At 44.0% G+C, this 20,665-nt stretch overlaps 1 protein-coding gene across 1 annotated transcript in view; it reads right to left on the bottom strand.

The window, feature by feature from the left end:
* Window positions 1-20,665, bottom strand: part of zfhx4 (zinc finger homeobox 4) — an 80,115-nt gene that overhangs the window by 4,873 nt on the left and 54,577 nt on the right. The window contains exons 5-9 of the mRNA XM_088919243.1: window positions 12,087-12,203; window positions 6,720-6,850; window positions 5,942-6,142; window positions 5,195-5,318; window positions 1-5,006 (exon numbers count right to left, since the gene is read on the bottom strand). The exon at window positions 1-5,006 is cut by the window's left edge and continues 271 nt beyond it. Of these exons, the coding sequence (XP_088775369.1) occupies window positions 1-5,006; window positions 5,195-5,318; window positions 5,942-6,142; window positions 6,720-6,850; window positions 12,087-12,203 (5,579 nt within the window). The remainder of the gene's footprint in view (window positions 5,007-5,194; window positions 5,319-5,941; window positions 6,143-6,719; window positions 6,851-12,086; window positions 12,204-20,665) is intronic.

The raw sequence follows: 20,665 nt of genomic DNA, 5'->3' as shown, positions 1-20,665 counted from the left end.
TTCCACCTTTGTGATGTGCTGCTTGGAGAAGATGTGATCTCGTATAGAGAGTCGGGCAGTGTACTTCACACCACACAAACTGCACTCACTTTTTGGTCCGTCTGGCCCGCCCTGACTTATCATGAATGGCTTTCCAATGTTAATCTTGAATTTCTTTTCTTTCGCCCGAGCATTTTGGAACCAAACCTGGACAACGCGCTTAGGAAGCCCAATCTCGTTGCCAAGCATCTCGCACTCCTGCATCGTCGGTGTCCTGTAATCGCTGAAGCAAGCTTTAAGGACTTTCAGCTGCAGGTTACTCATCTGAGTCCTAAAGCGTTTGTGCCCTGGCCTCTCTCCACTGCACTTCGCCGATCTGAAAGGGTTGCTGCTCCCAAAGGGACTTGGCGAGCTGGGATCAGCTAAGCTGGAGTTTTCACTTTGATCTGCATTCTCATCTTGCTCGTCATCTCGCATGTTGTAGTGCTGCTCACTGTCTTTCCCGGAGAAACTCAAGGATGGACTCACCAGGGCGAAAGGAAACCGTTCCTCGTAAGAGTCCGAGTTGGATGTGGGATTGCTTTTGGCTTCTGCGCCACAGTGGGTTTTGGAATCATTTGGAGACAGTGCAGGCTTCGTTTCACAGGCACTGCCCGTTATGCTTTCAACCTCATTGTTTCCCTCATCTCCAGTTGTTGCGTCACTTATAGCTGTATTAATGGACGACGTTTCATCAAAATCAGTCTTGTTTTGATCATAGGAGACATCTGCAGAATTCATGTTGAGGCCCTCCATATCATCGCTGTTTTCTGCCTTTAAGGATGAAGGGCCCAAGAAGTTTTTTATCGGCATCTCCAACTGTTTACTTGGTGTCGAAGCTGCCGCGGGAGACTCATATTCAGTCATTTCCACCTTGTTTATGAGCATCGGTGGGTATTCAAAACAGCTGTATTTAGAAGGGCTTTCCCCTCCATCTTCCACTCCCATCATAGGGCTCGGCGGCAGGCTGTAGCCCGCTTGTTTGGCCTCGTGCCAGTGTCTGGAGCGCACGTGGCTTTCAAGAGCTGACTTGGCCTTGAAGAGAGCTCTGCAGAAAGGGCATTTTTTATGGGACTGGGCGGGCCCTACTGCACGAAACTGTCCTTTCCTCTCTCTCGCTCGTGTGTTCTGAAACCAGACCTGCACCACCCTTTTCTTCAGACCTACTTCCCGAGCGATGTGATCCAGCATTTTTCGAGTTGGATTAGAATCAAGCAGGTATTTCTCATACAGAATCTCCAGCTGCTCTGGAGTGATGGTGGTCCTAAGTCGTTTGTCCCTATGCTGATCTTCGCCACTGTTCCCACCATCTTTTTCATTGGAACTGCTTTCTTCTTTTTCCTCCAGTTTGCGCTTCAGGGAACTGGAACTGGCACCAGGAGGTGTGGATAGTGCTGAGCTGTTCTGTGTTGGAATTTGTGAAAGGGCTCCGGAGAGCAGCTGTCCAGTCATGAGGGGGTTGTTAGGATCAAAGATCATGTAGGGCATGTCCACAGGTCTTTCCAAGAACTGCGAATGAAGAAATTGGTTCTGGGCTGCCAGGAAATGCATATGCTGGTGCTCCTGCCAAAGCTCCACAGTTGGGAAGGCAATTTTACACTGGTCACATTGGTATTGTAACATTTGAGGAGGTAGACTGTTCGTCAAGGAGGTGATGGCAATAGAAAGAGGGCTAGATGGGACTGCTGTCTGGGGTTGCGAGTGAGGCCGGACAATTTGTGGCTGGGATTTTTGCTGTTGGGGTTGAGGTGTTGAAGGCTGGGTGGGCTGTGGCTCAGACAAAGGTACAGCCTTTGACACTTGGGGAGGAAAAGCCTCAGCTTGCTTTGGTTTGTCTGTTGGAAAGTCGGGCTTGGGAGAGGTTTTACCCATGTCGGGTTTGGGTGAAGGCATTAAAGGAGTACTTGATCCAGAGCTTGTTGCTGTTCCTAAGGAAGGTTTGGTTGTATCGAACAGCCCTGACACATGCTTTGGCAGCATCTGGTCACTGTTATCCATAAAATCCTCTGCCTGACTGTCATCTTGGCCGTCATCGTCTTCATCTTTGTAACACTGCTTTTTCTGGTGAGTAATTAGGTCAAAAATGCGTGGGAACACCACACTGCACTTCTTACACTGATACTGCATGTTGTTGGTCCGAATGTAACGCTCATTGGTCAGCTCCTTCTTCTCGCTGTCCTTAACAGCATCAGACTGGTTCTCATAGCTCTTGCGAGCCTTCTGACGGGCATTTTGGAACCACACAACAATTACGCGAGTTGGCAGGTTGAGAACCGTGGAGAGCTGCTCTATTTCATCATCTTTAGGGTAAGCGTTGGTGTCGAAAAAATCTTGAAGGACTCTCAGCTGGTAATCAGTGAACCGTGTCCTAGAAGACCTCTTATTGTGGCTTGGATCTGTTTTGTAATACTCCAACGCACTGAACTGTGATTCAAGCCGGATGTCTTCCAACGTGGTGATAGGAGGAATGCTAAAGTTATAGGGAGAGTCTTTGCTCCGCTGCCTCTCTTTAAAAAGGGTATTGCGAAACCAGTGCTTGATAACTTTCTGTGGGAGGCCGGATTTCTCTGCCATCTCTTGGATCTGCTCCTCGTTGGGCGAATTATTGATGTCGAAGTAAGTGCGCAGGATTTTCAGCTGGTCGTCAGTGATGCGGGTACGGGGGCGCTTGAACTGCGAATGCCGGAGGAAGTTGGGATCCAGACCCAGCTGCTGCTGACAAAGCTGCGTGAGGTCGGCCGACAGCGTGTCCATCGACGGGAGCTGGAGGGCAAGCTGGGGCGGCAAGGCTGGGTGCTGCACAGACTGCATCATCAGAGGAGGAAAGAGGGGCAGGTCCAGGGACACGGGCAGCTGGACTTGAGGGGCCACAGGAGGCGGTGGAGGAGGCGGGGGCGGGGCAGGGGGAGGGGGGGCTTGCAGTGGCGTTGGGGTTGGAGCCTGCACCTTCCCTGCTCCTGAAGCCTGGGGAGGCGGAGGGGGCGGAGGAGGCGGGGGTGGAGGTGGCGGAGGAGTTTCGGGAGATGACGGAGAAATGGGATACAGTTTGTCGTAAGCCTCCCTGTACTGCTGTGCGAACTTCTCCAGCTGTCCATACGGGAAAAACTGTCCGTGGACGTGCTCTTGGTGGCTCTTCAGGATGAGGATGTTGGAGAAGAGCTTTCCACACATGCCGCATTCCAGTTTATCCATGATCTCATCCTCCCCGGTTCTGCTTTTCTTTTGGCTCTTCTGCCTGTTTTCATTGTACTGGATAACCAGCTCAAAGCCAAAGTTCTCCAGCAAGGCCTTCGCTGCGTTTCCCCTTGCGCCTGACACAATGCGTGGGGGTGGGATGAGCGGCTCTTGGAGCTTCAGTTTTTTGGCCTCTTTGTTTTCTTTCATGCTTTCAATGTCAGAAGGGTATTCCTGCTTGGCTTTGCTCTCGTGTTTCTCAAACAGCTCTTCAGCCTCCTTGGACATCTGACTGTCAGCTATAGCTGTGTTGATCTGCTCCACCTTAGCAGACTTCGTAGCTTGCTGCTGTGGTTTCTGCTGCTGCATCTGTGACTGCGAAGACTGCTGCTGCTGAGCCTGCTGCTGCAGGAGCTGAAGCTGTTGCTGTCCTGCCTGATGCTGTTGTTGCATCTGCTGTTTCAGGTCTTCCAGCAATGATCCCGTCATCCCAGGCATCCCAAACGCTGAGTGCAAAGCCAACTCTGGACTGAGATTAAACTCAGTGCCTGGGACGTAGAAAGGAAAGATAAACTGGGGCTGTTGGAACTGCAATAGCGCCTCAGGGGTCATTGGAAAGTGAGGCAGGAACGCAGGGTTCAGGAACTGTGGCTGAAAGAACGCGGCCTGCTGTTGTAGCTCATGCTGCAGCTGCATCTGAAGCTGTGCTGGTGACTGGGGTGGCTGATGAGTGGGCTGGACAGAAATGGGATCAGGAGCTTGCTTTTTGCTAATTTCTTTGGCATCTACGTGGTTTTCTTTGTTAGCTGACGCTGGTAAGCTTGCAGAATCAACATTTCCTTGACTCACTGAAACAGGGCTATTAGCAGTATTTCCGCTGGCTGAGCTACTGCTAGTTTCCAATTTGGCAGTTCTGGCTTTTGTCTGGTGAAGCACAGACCTCATGTGGATCTCCAGGGTTGAACTTTGGCTGTAAGCAACATTACAAATATTGCATTTGTACGGTTTGTTATCTATGCTGTTGTTGGTCTCCTGTGGAACTGGGCTGGAAGCCTCCTGCAAAACTTTCTTCAGCTTGTGTAAATGCGAGACTGAATTGTAATGAACCAAGAGGATGTTCTTCTGAGTGAAAGACTCCTTGCACACTGTGCACTTGTACGGACGGGAAGGGTCTAAAAACTTTTCCATCGTGAAGTTCGGGCCCTTCCTGAAAGGCAAAGTCCGCTTTGGTTCGGAACCCATCTCATCCGGGAGGGAGCTGCTGTCGCTCCCGGCGGGGCTGGCCTTGCCCTCCTGGTCCAAGTCGTCGTCCTTGTCCAGCTCCTGCTCCAGGGCCTGCACCTCCTCCAGGGCCCGGGCCTCGCACTCGGGGCTGAAGTCCCCGTTCAGGCTCAGGCTCCCGCAGAGCTGGTGGACCTCCGCTTCGCTCAGCTCCGGGTGCCCGTTCTCCAGGTGCTTCTTCAGGGCCAGGAACGAGCGGAAGCTGCGCTGGCACAGGCTGCACATGGTGGCGGCGCGGATGGCGTGGTACTGGGAATGGATCTGAAGCTTCTGCATAGTCTTGAACGCCAGGCTGCAGTGGCTGCAGCGGTACTTGTAGACGTGGCGGTCGGAGACAGACAGCGGCTGCCGTTTCTGCAGCTCGCCCAGGTGCTCCTGCAGGGGGTCCGGGGTTCTGGCCTCCCGGCCCCCGCCGCTCTTCTTCCAGTCCGCTGCTTCGGAGGCCTCCTCTGGAGGCCGGGGCCTGTCGGGCTGGAGCTCCTGCTCGCCCTTGTCTTGTGCCACAGGGCCCTTCTCCTCGCCGGAACTGTCGCCTGCACGAAGGGAGGAGGACAAAGAGGCAGAAGGGGGGGGGGGAAGGAAGATTTAGTGCAGGATCCTGAAACATACGGCGCACCACATATTTACAACTTCTGCTGGCACTCAAACAGAAGCTCCCTGCACGTGGGAGGAAAACGATGGAAAATATCCTGAAGTCGGAATTTAAAAAAGCGGCATCTACCTGAAGGCTTTCCAGGCGCCTCCTGTGTAGCAGCTGAAGCCACGTCCACCTGACACTGGAGTTTGTCTTGTGAGTTCGTGGGCAGCAGCATGTTACTGGGCATCATAACATCTGGTCCGGATACCTTTCCGAAAAAACCCCCCCCGCAGAAATACACATCAGTCCAACACCAGTTTATAAAATGTAATACATTTAATTATATAAAAAGATTATATATAAAAAATACGTGGGTAAAATCAAACTGAAAAGTGCATTTATATCTGTGTGTAAAAGCAACATGTATTCGACATAAAAATTAAGAACACAGACAGAGCTGTGTTCTAACTGGTGGGATTGTGCAATCCAGAGAAAAAGTGTTGGAGAACAGATTATAGTTTTTCAACAGCCTATATAGAGGGATATATGTATGAGCCTGTCCCAGAAGCCATTGGAAGCAGAGGGAGAGGGGAGACACAGCATCGGGAATGGGATGCCAGTCCCTCACCACACACAGACACGTGAAAGACGAGGGACAATGTAGAGACTGCTATCCCCCCAGCCCGCGTGCCACACGAACACAGGAGACCAGGCAACATCTCCACACAAGGCTTTCCCAGCTGGAATCCATCCCACGCCCCAGGAGCTGTGAGGGGGCAGTGCTCGCACCCCCCACCCCCCCGCCCGTTATTCTTTTCACATCTACAGTATATTCTGCCAGCTTCTAAAGCAGGTGTTTCCTGCTCGGTTGACCTCCGGCTGCGTGCTTACGGTGGAGAGCAGCTTCTCCACGCAGTCGGGGGACACACTGTGGAGGTGCGTCAGGTGGAGCTGAAGATGGATCTTGTTGCTGAGGACGTCTTGGCAGAGGGGGCAGCAGATAACGGGCTGCATGGAATGCTGGGACATGACGTGCATCTGGATCCTGTTCGTGTCCTTGTTACTGTAATTACAGTACGGGCACTGGTAGACCTGGGGAGACACGGGCCATTCATCACGCTGCAGCGGAGGCTCACTCGTGCAGCAGTGCAGCATCCCAAACCCCAAAACAACAGCTGCTCTCCTGTCCCGCAAATCAGTTGCTTGGGAAAAATGCAGTTTACCTATTAAAATCAATTTCCTCTCTAGGTAATGTGTAATGCATATTCTCTGCAAAAAAAATGAAACTGATTTTAAAAAACGATAGTTGATCATTCCTAAGGATGTCCTTAATTACTACAATTTATTTTAAAAAAATCATTGACTGGAATTTCCAATGAGGAGATTATAAATTACAAAGTACCTAACTTAATAGTCTCAGTCTCACCCTCATTAAAAGGAGTACTTTTTAGATTGGAGCTTCTCCTCGCCTCACTTAATGTAATCCATTTCAGAAATTACTAAGACCTGGATCACCCACAGTCCCGCACCACAAGCTAGTCAAACACTTCATAATTTAATTTTAAAACTCGTCTAATGAAAACATCAGAGGTGGAGGGCGAGGGATAACTTTATAAGGTTTTATATCCGAACACAGCTGATGGCACAGTGTTTCTTTGTATACTGTTACCTGGTCATTGCTGGTCTTGCTCTCCTCGGCTGACCTGGGCCGCTTGGGCCCGCTGTCATGTTCATTCTCCTGCAGAGCCCGCTTGCCTAACGCAGCAGCCCCAGGAGCGTCTTTACCGAGTGCATTAACCCCTGCGGACAAGCAACACACGGCACCTTTAGCTCAGCGTGCCTTTTACAATCTTTTACTCCAAAACCAGACATGTGAAAAAGCTTTGTTGCAGCATTGTCTTTCACACTAAGCTTCAGTTCCAAAGAAATATGGGAAAAAACTGGAAAAAAAAGATTTAGGGAGTGAATAAGATGCTAAAACAGATACTGAATGCTTGAATTTTAAGGACTACAATGCATTGATAACTAATCTAGGCAGACATTATCAAATTAATCTAGTAATGTGCTCTCCCCTTGTTTAGATAACCTTATGTTACCTTGAGAGGTTAATCAATAACGTTCCCTGACTAGAAAAAGTCTGGATCATGACACCTTGTACTATAAAATTATCAGAATTAAAAAATGACAAGGTAACAAAAAAAACATTGGATATTTCTACACGATTTTAAGATGTTATTCAGTAATCAAAGAAATATACTGTAAATGCAGCTTTATGGTTTTTACAGTGACTTATATTATGGAGAATTAAAAGCTTTACTGTGTGGGCAGCCTGAAAAGATTCTTTTTGCTTTTCTTAGAAAAATCTGAAAGATGCTCTAAAGAAGGAGGACAAAATTGCACTTTCCTTGCATTTCCATAGCTGACACAACACGCTGTGAATCTGATTCAATGTAAAAAATGTATTTCATTAGAGATTCATGTCTGTGCATGCTGAATGACCTTCTTGAATATTACACTAAATACCCATGCCTTGTACACTGGGGGACAGCGATGTTCCATTATTACAACTGCGCTCAATTCTAAACACCAGCTCCTACTTGTATTTAGCAAATGCTGCACACGGTGATAAATCTTTCATTACCCTCATCCTGAGATACAGACAGTCTGTCCAGCCTTAGCCAGTGCAATTTATCCGGTCCTGCAGCTTCTGAGATACAAGGGGTGCTCAGCCACTGTGCCTTAGTTATACCTGGGCACTCAGGACAATGTCTGTATCTCAGTCTGGGGAACCTGGACTCTCCTGAGAAGAGCTGGAATTATCTGTACTGTTATTAGGGTTTTGAAGGGCTATTTTAAATAATTAATTATACAATTGTTTTCCACAATCCCATAAAAGCAATCCACGGTACATGCACGCTCTCTTTGTTTAGAAATGTAAGTATTTTCTGGTGGTGAATTTCCCCCCCAACAAATACTGTATTAAAAAAAACAGCCCATCGAGTGACTGAAAGAAAAAAAAATGTACGTCTTAGACAAATTGCCAGCCAGAGAATGTTCTGAGACTGAGAATTGTGCCATAATCTTTTATACAGGCTTGAATACTGGAAAGACATGTCGCATGACAAACAGAAAACCTCATTTACCAGACGCTCCAATCTCATCACAGACCAGCATCATCTGACCTTTTTTTTCCTGCTGTTTATTATGAGTACTTCTAATTTTAACTTTCAATTTTCACCATCTTCCAGTCAATTTGCAACTAAATTATTTCCAGGGTGAGGATGTGATCACTGGACAACTGGGTGCAAATACATTTCACAATGCAATGAAGTCGAGCTATTGATTGCTATCAGGTTCAATGTAAATATATAGTCCAGGGCTAATCAGACTGCATGCTGTACATGAAGATTCACCTTTAAGATTTCTTTTCAGTCAAGCACAAGACTTGCATAAAGAACAGACCCCAACAGACAGGAGGGAAAATAAGATTACCAACCTTACTTTTTCCAAATATGAAATACAATAGGGAACGTCTTGTACTTATTTCTAGATTAACCCATCCCAAGAACTCGCATTTTTAATGAGCTAAACTCACATCTTCCTCTACAAAATACATGATTGATTAACAGCACCAAGAGCTTAGAAACAAATACTTGTTTTAAGAATGTGTAAATAGTATGTGTGTGTACGACACATACTGTAATATTCATTATATACATGTAGGTCTTTCTCTCCCAACAATGCAGTTTGTCAATTAAAATAATATTTCAGTTTAAAGAACCTCAATATTTTCACTAAGATTTTCTCGTTTTTTTATAATTATGGTACTTGAAGAAATAAATATAAGCTGTGGTAAACCCTAACGCTGGCTTATTTTTTTACATTTTTCATTTAAAGCAGTGCTTTACATTTCATCATGACTTCTCTTTTTTTCCTTTGACCCGAAATACAATTTATAGCAATGAAGCAATAGATAAAATAATTGTGACACCTTTCTTCTCCGAATGACAAATGCCTTTGAGAAGCTGGTTCTTGGTTGATTAGATAAATCAAAAGGTGATTTATGACATTCTATCTGTTTGCCTTGCAAGGATGAGACCAACAGCCAAATCACCCATCTTTATTTACAACTGTCAGTGAAATTATAAAATCTGAAGAGTGCTTGATGTCGGGTTTCAAACACTAGCGGCATTATTTTAACCAAATATTCAATCTTCCCATCTTCCACTGACTGACTTCTTTTACTTCGAACTCCTAGCTGTTAAGAACATTTGCACAGTACTTTATTTTTACTGTGTTTAGCAATCAGTTTTCCGTATACACTGTTTACAACACTGTGTCCTAATATACTTGCATACAGCAGCCGTGTTTTAAAAATACACCACGGTAACACCCAGGCCAGTCTAGGGCTGACTCAAACACGTCATTACACTGTAGCTCAGCCTTGCGCGTCATGGTCATACACAACCACTGACACAGCATGGGTGCAGCCCCACTGTGGGAAAACCTGACAACTAAATTCTCGTGGCAGGTCTGCTGTTAAAACGGCAGGGCATTGTGCCCAGCGTCAGTGCTGGCATGGCTGTCCAGAGAACTGCACAAAATACTTTCCTGAGACGGCTGTTGTTTCCTGAGCTGTGGTAATGTACAGCATTACAATGAATAGCAGAAGTAAAAAAACACAAGCCAGATTAAAACAGACTTTTTTGTTGTTTTTAAGATAAAGACTTATTTTTCATAATACAGGTGGAGGAGAAAAAATATCCATTTAACAGAAGTGCTTGAGGAGAAGGCAGGTTAAATTTATTATTTAATTTACTCCACTACTGTCTTCACAGTATGGTTAAGGCTATACAGCTATAAATAAGCTTGTTCCCCAGTAACACTTCATGTAACTTTTGTGATTTACAGAGACAGTGGTTTGGGTTAAGCATTAGTTTGCCCTGCAGTTCAGCTGATAACACCTGAATGTCACATTTAAAACCTTCCACTGTGAAGAACCAGTAAGCTAGAATCACTATAATTCCTCTCGAGAGTAACACCAACATGGCTCCATGCTGGTCATAACTTTGATTTCATTCATGTATAAACCTGAAACACTTATATGATGTTTTACACATTTTATTTTTAATACTTAAATAAGAGAACAGCTGAAGTATTTTATTTGATCTAATTATTAAGACAAAAAGAAACCATTTTATGTAAATTTTAATCTGAGGATTATGGACACATGCACACTATTTTTATTTTGAAAGCTGTGATTTAAATATTCAGCATTTGATCTAGTTTGCATGCATTTCATTTTAGTTATCTGTTTTATTTAAATTATACAAGAAATTAGCAAGCAGAATGGGTCTGTAGGAACAATGGCAGTATCCCTGCTAATTTAAGTTGAGTCTTCTGATAATTTTCATTGCAGAAATGAATGAAGTTTAATTTTCTTTGCTTGTGTTTACTGTTATTAAAAAATGTACTCCCTTAAGCCATGGTACTGACATGTTACATCTCTATGAAGTGCACAAACTAATCTGGAATTTATCCAGATTAATAAATTTGCATGCAAAATGTAATTTGGATTAAAATTAATCTAAAATGACACTAGATTAAAATGACAATGTAAATGAGCTATTGGTTGCCAGAGCTCCAAGAAAAACACCCTCAATTTTAAGCATTTAGTTTGAAGATGAATTTAAGATGCATCAGTCAAACTGCTAAAACTCTTATTGTAACCTTTTCTGTTCCACCATCTTTTTCTTCCACAACCTCCTTTATTAGAGATATAGATACACTTATAATGAGGGATTTTTAAATATTTTTTGTTAGAAAGTGGAAAACTCCATCTATTTTTTTATATATGCTGTAATACGTAATAGAAGAGCCCACGGCTAAAATAGTCATTTACAAAAAATAAAAACAAAATAGAATCCAGACAGATAGCAATGAAATCTGTAGACTCTGGATGGCAGCGGTCATGAAACAATTTCTATACGTGTGTCTTCACATGTGTTCATATATAAATACACACCTACTGTATGCTGGGTGTCAACACACAACCTATGATATTGTTTAAAGGGCAAAAGAAACAACAGGACCGAGGAAAATTATAAAAATCGTGGGGAGCTTTTCTTTCTGAATGCAAGACATTAATTTAACTTGAACCAAGATTTGTATCCCTCCTTCAATATTAAACGATGTTTTCTGTAACACAATGTGCAAATGCATTGAAGCAGCAGCTCCTTCAGATGTTCCTGTCATGCAGATATGGTTAAAAGATAGATGACTACCTAAACTAATAGGCTCCAACCTGTTTCAGCATTCCTTCTGCTTCATTGAGTCCAACATAATGTAGCTAGGTATAGCGTGCAGTAAAAAGATCCAATGTAATATTCATTTCGACCATAGATTTCCATCTCATACATAAAAAAGCATGTATGAATTTCTATTTGCCAAATCAAATACAACAAAGCCTGAGGTATCTACACCAGATGCTAGCTCAGGGGGCGCTTTCCGAGCTGCACAGAGTTTTGTTTTTATAGATTGTCGCCTTTGTTAATGCGTTAACATTTACAAATATATGCAGGCTTTACATTTCCCAACATTAAGGAGAATGTGCTCTGCCGCTATAGCTTCTTAGCAGGTGAAAGGAAAGGAAAAAAATCATTTGAGGGTTACAAGGGTGCACTGCCATGGTGTTTTCAGAAAAGGATACACAGGAGTGGGATCTAATCCCACGCTTACGCCAAATTAATATGTCATCAGAGGAATCGCAAGTACAGCAAAGATTAATGAAAGGAGCTTAAAAAATTACAAGCACGCAAACTGATTTGATTAAAAAATAATCTCACTGGTCATTCCGTAATATTCTTCAACTTATCCGCGTCTATCCTGTCAGATGGTTATGATTAAAAATAGGTCAATGGGAGGCTAGTGATAAAAATCCCAGGCAGCATACACATGCAGTGGTCATTAGCGAGAGTGGCCAGGAGAGTCGAGACAAAAGGGGAGAGGAAGACGGGGATGGGGGGGGGGCTCTTACTGGACTCTTTCTCCGTCTTCCTGCCTTCCTTGCCGTCCCTCTCGGCCGGGTCCCTCTCCTCGGCCGCAGCCACGCCTCCCAGCTTGAACGCTCCTTCGGGCTCCTCGCCTGGCTCCTCTGCAAGTGAGCACACGGGGCAGGGTGAGTGGCTGGCGCTCGGCCCGGAAGCCTCCCGGAGGGTTAGGAACAACGGGCCGCCGAGAGTGCTCCCCGCCCGGCAGGGCCCGCTGCGTGGGCGCCCCAGTTCATGTCAGATGTGCACGTATAATTACACGGTTTCAATTAAAACCAGCGGTAGCTACGCCATAAAGGCAAAGTGTTGCTCTGAGCCTGGAAAGTGAGCAGGAGGGGGGGGAGAAAGGCGTTCTGGCCGACAGGGGGCGCTCTCTGTGAGAACGAGCAGAACTCTCGTTGGGTATCTCCGTCACACACCTCTCCAGATTGTTCGCACTAGGCAGATTACATGGAAATCTTTGCGGTGGCTCGGCCCTTGTTTAATAATTCTGTGTATCTTAGCTATGCTGCGAGTGGATTAATCTGTTTATGCTGTTAGCTGCTAGGCTGGGGCTGTGCAGCACTAATCCGTGAAAGGCCCACTGTTCCCTTTCATCCTGAGATCATTTGTCTCTTACTGCGCTGATGTCACATTTTAATGAATTTTTAGCAGTCTGAGTAATGCCAGATAACCAGGCTCACAACTCCCCCAGCACCACACGCTGGTTCGACTGCAGTGCAAAAATAAAAGTCATATTTGTAGGGACCTGGCAGGAATTAAATAAATTAGAGAATGGAGAGAAAATGGCGTTCAAAGCGCTGTGCTCATCAATTTTATAAAGCCTTAATAACCATATATATTGACCACGAGGTGGCAAAAAGGTCACCAGCACATTTGCATACAATCACTCAAGTCATTGTTTGGTAAGCAGCAGTCGTGCTCACAGAACATGATATAATTAACCCTTTCAGACTCCACGCGCAGGACCGCTGCCAGCATGTTAAGTGCAACACATTAAGCGGAAATTATACGTAGCATAAAATTTTCATTGCAGATGCTGAGAATGATTGAGAGGAGAAATTGTGGCACACTCTGCGTCTGATGTTTTATTAATAATATTCCGACAACACGATGAAATATCCCGTCGTAGGTAGCAGCTGCGTGCAAAAATGTTGGCGTTTGTGCGGTGACGGCATATTCTAATTTGTCTCGCGACGAAGGTACGCTGGCGGAGAGGGAGCTGCCCTGGGCACCGGCAGACTGCCCTCCTCAGACACACACAGGGGAAACCAAATTCAAGGGATACGAACTAGGAAAGGGGGCATTTGTCGCTCTACCCCCAGCGCACTGTGAAACAGCCAGGAGACGCACATGAAAAGCATGAAGGTCACGTTCACAAAAAAAAAGCTGCCGCTCTGCACCCTCCCTTCCCCCATCCCGCATCATCTGAGAAATGTAAAGGGGGGTGTGGGGGTGCACGCGGCCGCTGTGTTTCTTAAGCCCTGCCGCTCCTGATGGTGAATCAGAGGAGAGGGGAGGCCGGCTCCCCTGTCACAGTGCTTGTAGAGGTGGCAGGGGAGCGCTGCTCGGGCTGCTGGGAGCCTGTGATCATGACCAGACTGGGCTGGGTTCATGCCATGTGCACACACATGGGGCTCACCCTCAGGGTCAGGCCCGCGGGCCCAGGGCAGCACCCTGCCCACACCCTCTCCCTCTCCTTTCTTCCTCTCTCCGGCCCCCTCCCCCCACCCCCGCCGCCCCATCCTCGGGAATCTGCGCATTGTTCCGCCAGCCGGATTCACTGACCCATTCCCCTTGGCAGGGAAGCGAAGTGTCAAAGTGCTACCGAGCGTCTCTACCTCCAGGGGACATTAAATTTTTAAGGCTATCGTGGAATGCATTAATAAAACATGGAGCGTCAAGCAAAAGAAAGAGGCAAATTCTGAAGGTAGTAAAAAAGAGCAGCTATCATCTGGGTCTCATCAGACGATTTTTTTTTTGGGGTAGGGTGTTCTGCTGCTTTTCTGGTATGCGTTTCAAGAGCGCGAGAAATTCCCAGACATGCTTTCCTATACATCATCATGGTGTCTGACCTCGGCCTGACCCTGGCAACAGTTTGAGTAATCTGAATGCGAAGAAAGGCTCTGTGTCAGCAGCGGGGAGAGATTGCGGTATAGACTTTACCCATCAGCTTAATCGCTAACAGCAGTACGGGGTACGTAACTTTACAGGCCTCTACCAAGCCACAAACTAATAACCCTTTGAGGTCAAACTGTCCCTCTCCTCAGCCCACCGGTGCTCCCTTTGATGTCACCAGGCAAACAGACAGAACCTTAAAGCAGAACAGGCTCACTTTCAGAGCGGGGAAGGTGAAAGCTGTTTATTATTGAGACCCTCCTGGGATGCATAAAAGTTTCTGCGGAGGTTTTAATCACATACAAATGCACGTTCGGAACCAAAACAAATGGCACACACAGAGAGGCAGAAATCATAATAAGCAGTCTCCCGTATAAACCCACCACTCTTTTTGGGCGCAGTTTTTCTCTTTTTCAGAATGGTTTTTGCATTCTTTCTTTCATGCACACATGTGTCTTGACTCCATTTCCACTAAAAAAAACAGGCTTGTTCTTTAGTGACCAGCTAAAGACAATCTGTGGGGCTGAGCTTCTTCGATGTTCCTCATGGGTACAGTAACTTCTACAGCTGGTCATTAACTGTCCAGTAAAAGACTGACCCATTGCACATTACGGGTGAAACATATTAGCAAATGAAACTGTTGTATACATTAAAAAACACTTACGCAAACACACTTTCACTCCAGTTTTGTAATATAGGTCTGTAATGTGGTCCATTACACCGAAAAAAATACAGAGTTCTCCAGCAGCTTCTTATTAATGAAGTAACTAGTAACAATCGAATTCACTCTCAAACTACTCCAGCAAGGTTACAAGGACAGCCTGGAGAGGCCACAGCTTTTGTTTCTATAACAGAGGTAGCTCAGGTGTGAAACAGCTCACCTTGTTTTCAAGCCCCAGTTCCACGTTTTCTGACTTTAAGCTGTTAGATTCTGCTTTCCATGAGGTTCCGTTCTTTACCCTTGTGTTTTTAATTTTATTGTCTGATTTAAAAGAATCTTTGAAACTCTACCCTGTGCTGCATTTAGTTAAGGGCCAGTTGTAATACCTTCAGGATAATAACCTTTGTTGACTTTCTGAGCCCTTTACCCCGTTTTTTTTTCTCTCCCTCCTTTTCCATATTTCAGCGTATTTTACAAGCATTTCGATTTTAACCAGATGCTGTTAATGTACCATATCTAAAATACTAAACATCAGCCCTGAGACGCAGGCACAGCTGAGCCTGGAAGCAGGACAGACACTAAAGCAGCTACACACAACCATATTCTGCATATTAATTTTCAGCAGGGATTGCCGGGGAGATGTCCAAGTACCTTAGCATTAACCTATATTATACAGCTATAAGCATGTGGGATTATTAGTGAAAATGTTCCTCGGGCCACTCATATTGTGAAATCCTAATTCCAAGAATAGCCTTAGTAAAGGATTGTTACATTTTTCCTAATACAAATTTCACTACAAAAAAAACACTAAATAGTAAGTTTGTTGAAGCTTCTAAAATACAGAAAATGCTGTAATATTTTTGTTTTTCATGCATGTCAGCATTGTATCAGTCTGGTGATTAACAAATGATTTCTTCCTGCCGGCAGGAACATATCCTAATTAAATTTACAGCTATCACAAGCTTTGCTTAGATAGGTTTTCTGTAAACAATAGCAGATCTTTCATACTAGCAGTAGCTACAGCTTCTCTGCTGTAGAGTTATAATTTTAATTTTTTTAAGGGGAGACCAGACAAATTAGATACATTTTAATTTTAATTTAATTGTGATTCTTACAAAAGGCATTAAGATATAAATACAAATTACAGGCAGGATAGCAATATATTAGGTCTGTAATGTTAATACTAAAAGTGAACAAAATGTAACCAATTTCTACAGAAACTATTCTGTCACACTCACAGGGTACATGCTGGGATGTTTTGTTTATCCATTTTATTACATACATTATTATCACAGTAATAAAAACAGAGAGGTGGCTGTCGGTTTACGTAATATTAAGACTTACATTAATGTTTTTTAATTTCTTTTTTTTTCTCCACAGTAAACATCCTTTGTACAACAGGAGGGTACAGAGACTGTACCTAATGTTAATTTAAAAGGCAGAAATGTAATTTAATATGTTAATGGAGTTAATTATCTCTTATCTGAATGAAGAGAGTCTGCAGAACAGGCCACATTACCAAAGTGTAGCACAGAATGGAGCCACATAACTGCACTCTATATTTCTTTATGCTCTATCAAGGGTCTGCATTTTTCATATGCACCTTGTACACTGTAGAGGCAGGATTGCTTTTGTTCCTGGTTTTCTGTCATTGATAAATATATCTAAGGAGTTTAAGTGTCTCATTGGAATAGGGGCCATGTGGAATTCAAGAGATTGATTATAAAGAGGCATCATTTTTGTCTTTGAACAACACTTTAGACGGAATATTGTTTAAGCACAAGAGTACAAGCCATAAAGCTATAATGTATTTACTCTGTAGTAATAGTTATGAAGAGTCCTATATATAAATCAATTTTACTGCTGGAGTTACTTAACTATGTCAATCTAACATGACAGTTTTCTTTCCTTCCTTGTGCCAAAATAAACTGTGATTGTGAAGGCTTCTGTTCCAGTATTACAAGGAAACATGTTAAAACAAGTTCTGGTGTTTCTATCCTGTAAAAAGCACCATCGCTACTTTTTATAAAGCGCACAACACAAAGTAATATAATACATAATAATAACATTTCCAGGGTGGTTTTCAAGACACTTAAATCGCTGTACAAAAGCATACACATAATACACATTACACAAGTAAAAGCAACGAGAAAAAAAGGACAGCAAATTGAGCCAGTAAAACCAAAGGTACACTTAAATTTGATCATTTTATTATATTTATCTACCAGTGAAATAACTCCTCCTACAGTAAAGGCTAGCTGCTCGTGAAAGGTAAACAACATTAAAGTCACTTTTTTTGTGCTTAACTATCAGTTTTCTTACTTTCCCTGCATCAGAGGACATGTGTTAAAAGAAATGTCCCTTTGTGCGCTTTGCGGCCATTCGCTCAGAAATGAGGTGAGGTGTACAGCAGCCTGGCGCACGGAGGGCTACAGAGGGCATCCTGGAACCTGGGTCAGGCCACTGGCTCCACCGATCAGGCCTGTACTGTATGTGAACTAAGCACTGCGTTGGCGACCCAGACCACATAACCACATATAATATTATCACATGAAAAAAACAGAAACTTCCAGGTGAAAAGTGGTGAAGAAAATAAACTTTTTTATTGTTGCTTTTGACTGCAGCAGCAACCGCAGAGTTTCTCCTCCACTGGCAGTCCTGGCGAGTGCCATGAACACTCTGTGATGCCCCCACATTAAATGTGCTTACTTAGAGACAGCATTTCTAACTCCTATCTGAACGCAGCACAATGGAGATTAAAGTGTTTACTTCTGCCTCCCAACGAGCAACAAACTAACATTTTGAGCGAAAGCAGGAGCGGGCTTTTATGTTTAATGACTTTCCTTTCACCAACAAATGCAAAAGCCATTAAATTCACTCTCAAAGGTTGTCTCAGACCAGCCAGCACAACCTTCCTTTCTCATGACTCCTTTAGTGTATTAATACTATCTGAAATACCTAAGGCATTAGAACGAAAATTACATTGTAAGCAAGCATGATGGAGAGGCTTATTTTGTATTAAAAAATAATTTAAACAGAATCCTGTCCTTTTTTCTATTTTTGATTATTCTCTGTCCAATATTTATTCAAGGCTGATTATAAACATCTGCCTGGGTAACCGTTTCATCTGCACAGAAGCCAAGGGGTAGAAATTTCACACACGTCCTCCAACGTGACCTGTGGTTAGACAGAAAACAGTTTTCCCAGTCACTGCTCAGCTTCCTGTCTGTGACTTCTAAAAAGCACTGGAGGCCAGGGTTAATGGCCTTTCCAATCTCTGTGATAAGAATTCATTTTGCTCTATTACCCGCAGTTATCGGAGGAGCCTGCTGCATCACTTCAGCGGGGTTCAATCAATGAGAGGACCTAATGAAGTAACCATCTGTAGCTCTATTTCCTTGGTCAACTCTATCAGACAAATAAGATCTATCTGTCACATCTCAAAGTCTGCTCTGGTGAAACCCATATGCATATGAACCGGAGACACTGAAGCGCTCGCTTTTAATCCTGCAAGCATGGCCATTGCACCTCTCTCCCACAAACGCCACGTCCAACAACACGGGTCCCCTGATCGGGACAATGAAAGGAGATTAAAATGGATCGGTTTTAAAATGGAGCCGGGCTGCACAAAAGGAGTGAGGGAGAGGGGAGGAAGCGGCTCGCACTGTGCGGCAGGCCTGATCGCCCGGCTGCCTGCTTGGGTTCTCCGCAGCGCCAGGCCCTGGGCTCAGGAGAAGGCTCCCTCTTGATTATTTTCAGCCTGAAATGATTAAATGCCTAAAAACATTTAATTGTAGGATTTACTGTACAGCTTGTCATTTGGAAATTAAATATAATTACAGTGATATTTTTACTTTTCCGTCAACTGTGTGTCATCATAATAACAGAGCTTAATTTTCCTGCAGCCCAAACTTGGGTGACATCATTTAAAAAAACAAGTTAAACAATGGAACGCCACTGCCTTCAACTTTACAGATCGATATATTTAGTTAAATAAACGTTAAGGACATTTATCTGGTAAATCAAGAATCTGTTGATATTCTTGAGAAAATTCCACTAAGTGAGATATTAAAGAATTATTTTTAAAGAGATTATACATGCAAAATCTGCTTTGATAATGTTACTTTTACCTACCTCAGTAGTAAAATCTCTCAATTATTTCAAAATATTTCCTCAATGGGAATTGCTGTAGTTGCAGGATACATTAACTAACATTAACTTATATTTACATTCCTTCTGCTTCTTTTCAAACAAATGGGGTACATCATCAGAGGCCTGAGAACACTGTTCATGCATCTGCCAGTATCTGGGCTCACTCTGCTCCCTTCATGAAGCCAAACTCACAACATGAAATTTGTATCCCTTCAGCTCAGCGTAAGTCTTTTTCCAAAGCCAGCAAAAACACGAAGGGAGGCTGCTTGCGGCAACTCAAAGAGCAGACGACATCTGACTGACGGCAACAAAATGGAAGACATCCTCCAACTTCGTAAAAACATGCAAAAACACCCATGTCATTACCGTCTAAACAATGTCATGTGGGCTGCAGTACCTCCTGATAGATCCTGACAAGAAGTACCAGCGCACATGTGCTTTAAATAAATAAGAATATTTTTAAGGAAAAGGTCCAGTGACAGCGTTCCTCCCCTCTATGTCTGTGCTGACACGTTACCAGAAACAGTGTGTTATCGGCCAATCCAGATTTGGCACGGCCTGCTTTCAATTGAAGCTTGTGTAAACGTCCAGCTTTGCCTTATCTCTAATCAATGTCATGTCTCCAAAGCTCTACATACTTACAAATACCTAGGAACTACATTGTTTCCCTAACTCTAACTGCGTTTGGATGAAGCCATTTCTTTAACTAAAATTAAAAGCCCGATATTTTGCCAGCGAATTTTTCGTCGGCACCGTGAGCCAGAGTATTCACCCCCAGTCAATGAAAGAGAAACATCTTGGTGATCAAATCTGCCGATCTGAGTTTTTTCTATGTCTTTTCTGATGCCTGTATTGCGTCCCGTCAAACAGTATGGGGCCTGATGGGCATGTTGGGGACTGTCAGCCGCCTACAGGACCCACTGATTGGGGGTTATTGACTGCATTTCAACAAAGTTGTTACAAAAAAAGAAGGAATGGGGAAAAACGCAAACAATTTGAGTAGAAAGAGCAGATCAATATTTAAATGACCCTCCTCATTGATTTAAAATTAACTTTCAATTAAGAGATCCATTGGACTTTTAACTGCGACACTTATCCATTCAGGAGAAAATAAAGGAACATTTATTGATACGCTTAAACAGCAGCGGCCACTTTCGCATTGATTTGGGCCCTTTGTGCTGACATCCGTATACATCAGGTCGAGCTCACCTTCGGGAGGCACAGCAGGACACGCCATCGGGAAAAAATAAAAATATACGCCCCACACAAATGAACGGAAACAAAGAGATTAACCTCCTTCGTGAGGTAAGTCAAAGGCACATTATCTGCGGAACTGTTTCGGTTTGTAATTACATGTGCCGTATTTGTAGACAATCGACTTTAAACTTCCAGCAGTGCGTCTGCGGTGCAGGAGGGAGCAATCTCCCCATTCGCCTAATCAGGTAACGGACACCTTTTGTTTTGGGAGCTCATTGATGGATGAAATCTTTATCTGCAATATTGATCAGCTGGGGCCCTAAACTGTCTATCTTGGCTACTGGAAGCTCTAACAAGATTGCCAACTGGAGTATATCAGTTAACGTTTAATCAATGACAGCTCGAGACACAGATGCTTTAAAAACGGCAGTGTTTTTT

This window comes from Atractosteus spatula, chromosome 6 (genome assembly GCF_055471065.1).
Source record: "Atractosteus spatula isolate fAtrSpa1 chromosome 6, fAtrSpa1.hap1, whole genome shotgun sequence".
Classification (NCBI taxonomy): Eukaryota; Metazoa; Chordata; class Actinopteri; order Semionotiformes; family Lepisosteidae; genus Atractosteus; species Atractosteus spatula.
Note: the sequence above shows the minus strand (reverse complement) of the source record. Positions and strands in the feature narration are given on the sequence as shown.